Here is a 10910-nt window from a genome sequence, read left to right as displayed (position 1 = left end):
CATGTTTATTGTGGACGTAGGCAGCCAGTGCAATATGATAAACTGCAGGAGATACACGTATCAGTAATCATCCACATTATTAGTGTCATTAATCATAATTCTAAAAATATGACAGCAGCAGCCAACTTTTTGACCAATTTTGCCTCTGCCTGTTGGCCGTTATAACTTCACTAATAGACTGCAGAGCTCCTGTGCGTGGCAGTTTGCATTGAGAATGGAAGGTTAATTATATTTGAGCTGCTGATTCCTTCTCTCCTCGGAAAAGACTGAGCACTTTGACAATCCCAGGAGCTCACTGCTGTTAAACCAGTAAAAGTACTTTATTGAAATTTTCTTTGTTGGTCAGGAATGAGTAGATGTTTCAAATGAGATATAAGCGCCAGACTGGGACGGCCGCTAATGTTTCTTCCAAAATAATCCTTGGACAGCAAGCTGAACTTAGATATCTTTGCACATTCTCTTGTGGATGAGTAAAAAGTTGAGAATTTAATAAATGCTGACAATAGCATGTATGGAAGAGTCTCAGAGGATTGAAATTACTGAGAAGTCGGGGCATCAATGAAAGGAGGTTGTAGGATAATCAGCTATCAGTTGACCTGATAGGGGTGCTTATTTAGTAATGTAAAATTACTAATAAAGGAACCCTGTTGAAATGCCGCATCATATTTGGTTTTATAGTTCCTCTGGTGTCGTATAAATAAAACCAGCATTTTTAGACAAACAAACATTAGGAATGAGAATTACTATTTCATTTTGATCAAAATAAATGGTTTACAGTTTTGCTGTGGAACCTGAAATCGTACAAAACTATCCCTGATCTCAGGTTTCATTATTATTTTGAACTTGAGATTCAGTCAGTAAAGTGTCTGTAAATCTCCTAAGCAAACCATGAGATAATATGTTGCTGTGGATCAACATCTGAGAGAAAAGATTTGATTTGAAATCAGAACTGGGAAAAACTAGGAATTCTGCCTGAATTTTTTCTTTATTTCTAGATTTACTGAAACTTGGAGTTCAGTAAAATACACTAGTGGCATGCTGAACTGGAGGGTCTGTTTGCATAAAAACTTGCAAAATTATCACATTTGGCTCTACCGGTAGAATTAAATGAAGGATAAAAACTTCTGATTATAAAACTTGGATAATGTAACATTTAGATAATTTAGGTTTGAAAATGAATGTTAATGTATATGTATTCCTCATCCCTTCAGTATTTCTTAAGGGAAAATACACCTTGTCAAGGACCAGCAAATACTTCAACACAGTGGATTTGAGGACTTAATGCATGACTGCAGTGCATGGCACCAGCTAAACTTCTCTGTAGAGCTTGTGTAAATTGTGGCAACAGCTTTGGTGTTACAGACAGTGATCCTACACACCTGTTATGCTCATCACAGGACTTTCTCATATGTATAATGACTTCTTGCGCATGTAACATTGTGACACTGTGTTAGTTCACTTAGAAAATATTCTGTCAGATAAATCCTCTTATTCTAAACTTTCTCAACCAGTCCGGATATTAGACGAGAATGCTGGCTATTTTGTACTGAGTCTGTTTTGCTTCCAGGCAGCTAGGAAAGTGAGAGGTTGAAGTGTTGCAACACAGTTTTGATCATTTCTGAGTAACTTTGGCAACTACGCCGGTTGTTGTGCTTTTTGTTTGCAATATCTTTTGATCTTTAATGGACAACAATAGTAATATATTAAGAGTGTGACATAACCTCAATGCTTCTGAGCACGCACAACTGTTGTGAAAGCGTAATTCTGTTAGCACCATAAGGACCATTTCACTAAACACCTCAACAGGTATGTACTGAATTACTGGACCTTTCAAGAATCCCAAGCCTGTCAGATTTTTATTTTTTTTTAATTATTTGGTAGCAAATATTGCCATCAAATATCAAATTCATATTTAACCTGAGTATTTGCCTGCACAGTCAACTATCCTGCCTTCCTAAATGCATTAACATTTTTTATGCATTCCATGGTGATGATAAATTGTTTTCTGACTCTAACTGTGGATTAAGTATGCAAAAGACATGTTTGCCACTGCCAACAAACCAATAATTCTCACTAACATCTTCAGAGTTACAACATTTATAAAGTTGCAAAGTGGAGTAAACAAACCATCTGTTTGGCTTTACCATATATGTCATGCTCTCTTATTAGCATATTACGATTCATTTAGTAAACAAATTTGGTGATTTTGTTCATGTCAAAGTTAGAAGGAGCTTGAAGATGATTAACATTCCTGGGACAGGCACATTAATACATTGCTTCCTCTGCAAAGTTAAATGGCTTCTCAGGAGAATCACCCCTTGTTGACAAGATGAGACTGTCAATTTTGTTTGCCTGCCACATTAGGGGCCGTAAGGGGATGGGAAGCTCTGAGAAAGAGGAGCAGTGTAGGCAGCATAATTCACTGTGAATTGAAAAAAGAAGTCTAATTCTGATAAATGGTCGACCCCAATACATCCTACCTGTTATTACAACAGACGTGCCGTATCTGTGCAGTAAATTAGTTAAACCCCTTAAGAGTTTGATAGGAGCTTATCTTCAAGTGAATAATTTGAGTGTAGAGGGAGCTGTCTTCGTGACCAGTGTGAGTGATTTGTTTCATATTGAAAGGGATTGAAATGACTGGGCTCCACATCTTTAATTTGCAAGAACTTGCTTGTCCTTTATTTCCTGTATTTAATAAGCGCTGGGTTTTTTACTTTTTTTTAATAGGTGCTGAACTGTATTTTACCTTTTGGATTTTCTTCCTATGAAAGGTTAATATTTTTCAAATTCTATGCAATTTCAGGCCTCAAGAACTGATGCTATTACTCTGTTCATGTAGAAATGCCATGGTTTTATCAGGTAGTATAGTATTTTTGCCTTGACTCCTTCTAAAGTCTAGCCCCTGTACCTACTTTTTCCCTTACATTCAGAAGCAGATTAAATATGATCAAATACACGAAAGCACTAGTGTTTAGATTTAAATTTTGTCCCTGTTCGGATAAATGTGAATTTTATAATTTAGGTCAGATCAGGATTTCAAATTGTTACTATCTTTGCTTAGATTTATGGATTTCTTTTTTTTTTTTTTTTCCTAATTAAAACCCAAAACAAAACAATACAAACTCTGTATCAAAGACTGCTAATAGAGTGGCAAAATTAGAACAGTAAGTGAGATGATAATTTCTTTAACAGTTTTCATTACTAATTAAATTCAAGGAACTGTTTCATTGTTGATTCTTATAAGCAAATGGGAGAAATTATTGCTGCTTCTTTCTTGAAAAAGTATCAGAATTGAGGCCATATCTTTCTCATAAATATGCACACTGTTATATTTAGCCAGTCTTACTTTTTGGCTCTTTGATTTTAGCTGCATGAAACTCAGCACTTTCCGTCTGCAGAGATTCTGAAAAAGCAAAAAATTCAGGGTTTACTTTCTGTAGTGTTCACCTATTCTGGGCCTTTCTATGAGTTTCAGGCTTAAACAAGCAGGAAAGGGACATGAAATTGAGGTAAGAACATAATACTAAATTTTGTTAGCAACGAAAATCATGTGAAAATTTAAAACAAAACCATAATTCTTAATTCTCTTCACCTTTGAGGTGAACAGAAACAAAGAAAACTTTCCTTTAACATTACATTATAGGTAAAAATGTAGGCTGAATACTGAGCTGAAAATATCTGTAGAAAAAGTCTCACAGGAGGAATAATGAAAAGTTCATTGTTTATGATATTTTAAAACAGATTGATAGAGCTTAGTTGTAAGCTAAGTATAGCAAGAGGATAGCTTTTATGGGACCTGTACAACCAGAGCTGTTACTTCCAATATCCAGCTTTAATAAGAGGTTCATCAATTTTTACATAAACCACCAGCCAATTGTGTTCTGTTCTTTGATTTTCTAACAAAACCTTCTCAAACTGCTGAAGATTGTGTGATTCCAGGTTTTGTAACCCAATAGTAGCTTCTTCTCTTAGTAGTGTCTTCTTTAAAAAAATATCTCTCATTGGGAAAAAACACAATTTGACAGAAAATAATTTTATGTTGTCTTTACTTGCATTAAGTATCAAAATACAATTTTATAGTGTTATTTAATGCTGGGATCACTTATTGATCTTAAAACAAACCTGACCAAAGACTGATGGCCTCCTACTGTCACATTCTGGTTTTGATTTCTTTGCAGTGTTAGAATGGTAGGGCTAGGTGTTACTAATTTATTAAATCACGTGTTTGACAGAAAAGGCACTTTCAGAATATCTGAAGTGTAAGAAACTGGGATGGTGGCTTTCTTAGAAACATGGGGAGAAAATGGTTGTGGCTGGGTACAAGTGGAAATGTTGAAACAATATGGTTTATTTTGATGGTTGACTGAGATGAGTAACAGGGAGCTTTGTCACTTATCATCAGACAAGGAGAAGTAGTAGCCAGACATTTAACAAGGATATCAATTGGCTTGGTTTTCTGTCTCACTGCATCAAGCAGTGGAAAGTGGGTTTCCACAGTCCCTAACTGATTTCCCCAACAACTGTGGTTTTCTTTCATTCTTACTCTTTTTCTCTCTCATCCCACAATATTTAAGTTAATTATACTTTTCTCTTGGCAAAATAATTATTAATAAAATAATACTATATGCTTAATTTTCAACACTCTGTCCTGTCCTGAATGGTGAACACATTCAGTCTAATTTTTCATGCAGTTGGTTTTGTGTCCTCTGCTAATGCTTGAATCTAAATAGACAGAGCTCTTTATAATCTGAATTCTCCAGATGATTCATCCAGAATTCATCCAGAGATGGGGTTTGCCACAGTGCAGATAGGACAGCAGTTATGGGTGGGTCCAAATTTGGCCCTTTGTCCATAGGATTCATGCCAATTTCTATACCAGGACAAATTCTGCTCTGATAAATTCATTCTTACTCACTTCAAAATGAAATTAAAAGACTGACTAAATAAAAATAAACTAAACTAAAGTGGCCATTAAATTTTCTCTTTCCAACAAATGGACAGTAAATTAACAGAATCAGATTCCTTGACAAGTGTAAAAAGAAACTGCTAAAGAGATCCCAGTCAGGATTTATGATGTGTGTAAATAGAATGTATGTTTAATTGACCATATTTCCTAGGTTTATAATCCCTTCCTTCTGTTGGTGCGTAGTGCATCTGTCACTAAGAAACTTGGTAGTAGTAGGTGGGGTGTAACCAACAATGAATTCTAGCTAAGAATACTTTCATGAACTTCACAAAAGAAGGAAAACACTACCACCAGTGGGATCATGCCCAGAGTCAGGGAGCTTCTGTAACTGCTGTAGGATTCTGCATTGCACTGGTGCTAAAACTCCAGTCTGAAAGGGCAGTGGTGAGCTCAGAGTCTGACATTTCACCACAACCACAGATTTTATGTGCATCATCATTATCATCATCATCCTCGTGGCAACACTGCTCCATTCTTAAAGCCAAATTCACTCTAGTGAGGGCTTTGCACATACTTTTTTCCTTCCATGTATGTAATTAATTAATAGTAACTTGAAAAGAGTGGTATTTATGTCAAAAAGTCAGGTATTCTGAGTCCTAGAACTTGCTCAACGAGTTGAGCTTGCCACAACAAGCTCATCTTGGAAAAATACCCTCCTCATTTTTAAAGTTATCTGACATGTAGTACAGACCTAAACAGGTGTTTGAACATTCTTTGCCCCAGATAGTATTTTCAGAACAAACCCCCTTTACCATCCCTTGTTGCCAAGGAATGTCTAGGTATAGTGACTGAAGTAAAGTAAAAAATGCCTTTAGTTAAATGCATTTGATGGTGTATTTCTGCCTGAAAGACTTCAATCACCAGTTGTCTTTACATAACATTTCCACTGTGAGGATCAAATGCCATTCTGGTAGTTTATGTACAAATAGGCAATCTAGGAAGACCAGAGGCATTCAAAGGATTTAATTAGGTCAAATATTTTGTTTCATACACACATATATATTTCTGCCAAACATTTATGTTCTTTAAGTTCTTTTCCCTGCAGATACAGCAGTAATTTCAGTGGTGCAAAGGACGCCAGAGATGGCCTTAAATTAGCTAGCTGAGGTATGGGAAGTAATGAAGCTATGTCAGGCTGAAGCTCAGCAGGTTTTGGCATATTTTGCTTCAGGATTTTCTGTGTTTCATGGCAGTGTTCATGCACTGGCACAAATGACTCTGCCCAAAGTATGCCTCAGCTTACCCAGGGACCACTGTTTACACATACCTGGGAGCAGTATCTGGAGGAGGAAGAGGTAAGCAGCTTTGTAAATCACATAAGGGAACAGAATAGCTGAAGCAAGAAACTTCAGGTGTCATGGGGAGGAGCAGATGAACAATATGACAGGTGGTCAGCATTAGCTGAGGGCTTGTAGGGGACTTCCTAGGGTTGGGAGTGACAAAGCAGAGGAGAAAGAGTTGGATTAGGATGGAAAATTTCTGTTTGGTATGGAGAAGGGGGGTTTAATAAGATTTCAAAACTTCAGTGTCTAAATAAATGAATTTTTTTTCACAAGTCATACCTCTTTCTCCACCAGAATGTTTTCACATATATTTAGGGAAAATATTAAACACAACTGAAATAGATTAAGAAATGAATGTAAAAGAATCAATTCTTTTGAACTGTGGTTGCATAATGGAAATCGACTGCTATGAATGAACCTATGTTCAGAAGTTATGAACAGCAGAGCTAATGCACTGCCATGAGTTCATCTTTATTATTGCATTACACCTGAATCAATTGATAAAGTAGCTTCTTTTTAAGGCTAGGAATGGCACTTAATTGAATAAAAGTCAATGTAATTATATTAGGAGAATCCAACAGTACTGCTGACAGCGGAAAAGGGACACTACTGAGCAGAGTGCCAGAACTGGTCCGCACATTTCTGCACATCGTTTGCCTGACAGATATTATGGGCTGGTACATACTTTAACTAGATTACTGATTGCAACTGCTGTAAGTGAGAATTGAATAAGGGAGGCATCTCTTCTTATCAGCGCATCAGCAGAGTTTGCATCCTTACACTGGTCTTTCTCAGGTTGGCTTTTGTCTGTCTGGGGCTTGGTGGCCCCTCTTTAGCATGGTAGTTTATTCTTATCTCTTCATTTAGTGAATGGTGACGTTATTTTCACTGCATGCCTGACTGTTGTTTTTCTCAACAGCTAGCCAAGGAAATAGTAAGCACAAATGCATGGAAGCAAGAGTTACAGTTATCTTGACCAGCTCTTATGCTGAAACAAATTCCCAGAGCATAGCAGTGAAGAGGGGAGAGAAGGGGGGAAATTATAAGTACACACATGAGTACTTTATGAATAGTTTGCAGTTAGCCTTATGATGATAAGCACAAACGTGCTTTTATGGTCATTTAATAACCCTGGTCAGTGTGGACAGGCCTTCACAGTAAGCGTTTCCTGTACTGCACTTAGCAGTGGAGCTACATTCCATCTGAAACCAGGAAGGCAAGGGACCATCAGGACTACTGTTTATCATTCATGTATGCATGCATCTGTTCAGAGCTCATTTGTGGATAATAATGGGTATGGTGTGAATATGCTTTGATTAATTTGCTTTATGTTTTCTGTATTGTGTGATTGAGTCAGTATCCATCAGGACAACAGTGTAAGTGATATTACAGCTGACAAAAAATCAGTTTCACAGTCAAGACTTTTTTAAGTCTGTGTTTTATTGGTTTCAGAATTTTTTTTAAAAACCAGATTTGTCTGGATTGGAATGTGAATTTGTTCTCTCTCTCTCTCTCTCTCTCTCTCTCTCTCTCTCTCTCCTCCCCCTCCCCATTTCTTTCTCTTTTCTCCTCTCCTCTCTCTCTATCTTTTGTGATCTCAATTTAGCAAAAGATTAGAAAGCTGATCTTATCACAAGGTAAGCTCAGCCTTCCTAAGTGCAGTGTGGGGATATGCATAATTACACTTCTATGCCTCAAAAAAGCAATGGTGCTATACTTGCTTGTGTGAAAAGAGTATTTCCCATGTGGGACAAAAGCAAGAAATACTCTCCACTTTTTCCACCCTTGCCCATACCTCTCAACTCTCTCTCATTAAGAGAGAAATCTTCTGTTCTAGACCAGCCTCTAACTGGAATAATAGCATCCCAAACACACACAATTCAATTAAACTGCATTTCAGTATCAGTTTTATGTCAGAGAAGTTACCTGCACTTGCAGGTGAGCATATTAGTTCTATTGCTGTTTATTTATTCCCTTAAGTTATGTGCAACAGATAAATGAAACACAAAGTAAGTGTTAGAAAATTAAAGAGATTTACTCCACATGAATTTAATCTTCCTACATTTGCATTTGCTTTTTTGCATTGTATTTCTGTACCATGTTTTGGACTTCAGTTGGTTGAGAGGTATGTTTCAAAGGGTTTCTTAAAATGAAAGCTTCCAATAAGGAAATATTGCTAATAGCTATTGTTCCTCTTCTCCCTTTTTTGTTAATATAGGACCTGAATGTCTGTAAAATATTTGATCATTGTTATGTCTTCCCATGCCAATTTTGTACCTAGTGCTTTTTGCAAATTAAGCTATTCCTATGTTAAAATTCTCTCTTTCTCTCTCTCTTTCCCCACCCTCCTCCCACTCCCTCCCCCCCTCCCAATCTTCTTTTCCCTCCTACATTTGGGCTCTGATCTGCAATTTATAATGGGCAGACAGACTGGTGAGTCTGCATGTTGTAAATTGCGGGTTTGGGTCCTTAGCTTGCAAAGAATGTTATGCAGTAGAACTTCGCTAATTCTTTTTTTGCTGACTCAAAATTCAAGTCACCCTCCAAAGAAACTGAATAAATATTTGTCATTTACTCAGCAATGCTGCACATTCTGAAAACTGAACCCTAAAGTTTTCTATTGCTGAAAACTTTACCCTGATTTCTTATACTTAAGCACTTCAGCAAAATGAGTATATTCTGTGGCCAGAGGTCTTTGATGTCTGTCATGTTTGTTGGTTGTATCATTAATTCAGAAAATACAGTTTTTCAAAGAGGGTTTCCTGACAGAACTGCAAATCAGTGAGGTTCTACTGCAATGGGTGAATAAAGCCAATGCCAAAAGTGGAGAGTAGAATGCAGCTTCAAATAATAGGCTATTTTACTTGTTTACTAACTTAAAAGCTTACACTGTTTGCAAATGTAGAGCTTTATTTCTTGAGAGCAAAGACACAGATCCTGTAAAGTACTTGAGAGTCTTAATTTACAGCTCTTAGGATCTGGTTTAAAATCCACTTCCGTCAATGGCAAAAACGTCTTTAATATCTGCAATAACTTCAGCAAATACCTTAAGCAAACCCATGCTCAAGTTTTTTGATTGATTGGGGCAAATTCTCACTGCCATTAATAGGTTTCTTTTACTGGACATTACACTGCTTCAGCCAATCAGCACTGCATACAGACAGTACAGGGAGAAAGACAGGGAGGAGTGGCAGTGACAACTTACAAGGATGAAACCACCAACTTTGGCTAAGATTTTCAGAAACTTATATATAGATTTCAAAGACTTGTTCTCTTAAACCCTTCAAGTCTTCTCCATCTTTGTTTGGCCTGATTCTGAATACCTTTATATGAGAATTAATTAAATTACCAGAATCAGGACCTCTGACAATGCCTTATTTGGTTACTTCTATTTTACTCCCCTCCTATATTTCACTTACTGAGTTATGTGAGTACATATATATATATATATATATATGGATGGATGGATGGATAAATACCTAAAGACACAGATCCATAGTAAGACACAGATAGACACACATACATATATTCCATATACTAATATTTTTTGCCTCTTGAAGAGAAGGAAAGTCAGCAAGGATTCAGGAATCAAGAAGAGCATTTTGTATTTTCTGCTAATACAATTTCTTAATTCATAATTTTCAAATAAATTTCAATAGCTGCTGTTGGGGACTAATGTTGAGGAGCAGCAGCTAAAAAGAAAAACAATATGGGGGGAATTTGATTTTTTTGTTTAGTTTTTGTGTTGCAATTTGTCCACTTATAGAAAGGCTGACATTTCCAAGTAATAAGGATTGGGGATATTTTTATGAGAAATTATCAATAAATGATAATTTAGATTTGGTGCTTGTTGACTCTGTGTTTAATCAAAAATACTGTACATTTTTCCTTTTCTCCCTTCCCTCTTCCTTTCCCAGACACAGTGCTAACATAAACCTGCACCGTAAACTGTTGACCAAAGAACTGGATGACATGGGCTTGGACACTTCACAGCCTTCTCTTAGTAAGGACCTCCGCGATGAATTTTTGGTGAAGATATATGGCGCTCAGCATCAGATGGGGCTTGACATAAGGGAAGACACCTCCTCGCCTGCTGGTACTGAGGATTCCCACATGAATGGGTACGGCAGGGGCATGGCAGAAGACTATATGGTACTAGACTTGAGCACCACCTCCAGCATCCAGTCCAGCAGCAGTATCCATTCCTCAAGAGAATCTGACGCAGGAAGCGATGAGGGTATTCTCCTGGACGACGTCGATGGGGCAAGTGACAGCGGGGAATCTGCCCACAAAGCAGATGCCCCTGCCTTAGCTGTAGGTATGGGCACCGATGTCCCAGGATCCCTCATGTTCAACAGCGTTTCGGTGAGCAACGGTGGGATAATGTGTAACATTTGCCACAAAATGTACAGCAACAAGGGAACCCTCAGAGTGCACTATAAAACAGTGCACTTGCGAGAAATGCACAAGTGCAAAGTCCCTGGGTGCAACATGATGTTCTCCTCTGTCCGTAGCCGAAACCGGCACAGCCAGAACCCCAACCTGCATAAAAACATTCCTTTCACGTCAGTAGATTAGGTCACGGATGGACACAGCATAATGCCAGCTCTCAGAGAGGGCCCACTACATCTGAACTGCCATATACAGTCTCCCTTTAT

General features: G+C 37.5%; 1 protein-coding gene across 2 annotated transcripts in view; it reads left to right on the top strand.

Moving 5' to 3' along the window:
* Positions 1–10910, top strand: part of BNC2 (basonuclin 2) — a 242068-nt gene that overhangs the window by 220171 nt on the left and 10987 nt on the right. Inside the window, exon 5 of one of the 2 annotated variants that reach the window (XM_033520654.1) lies at positions 10170–10617. In XM_033520654.1, coding sequence (XP_033376545.1) covers positions 10170–10617 — 448 coding nt within the window. Of the gene's footprint in view, positions 1–10169; positions 10900–10910 lie in introns of those variants that run through there. The other variant, XM_033520653.1, reaches the window with a different exon arrangement.

This window comes from Parus major, chromosome Z (genome assembly GCF_001522545.3).
Source record: "Parus major isolate Abel chromosome Z, Parus_major1.1, whole genome shotgun sequence".
Classification (NCBI taxonomy): Eukaryota; Metazoa; Chordata; class Aves; order Passeriformes; family Paridae; genus Parus; species Parus major.
Note: the sequence above shows the minus strand (reverse complement) of the source record. Positions and strands in the feature narration are given on the sequence as shown.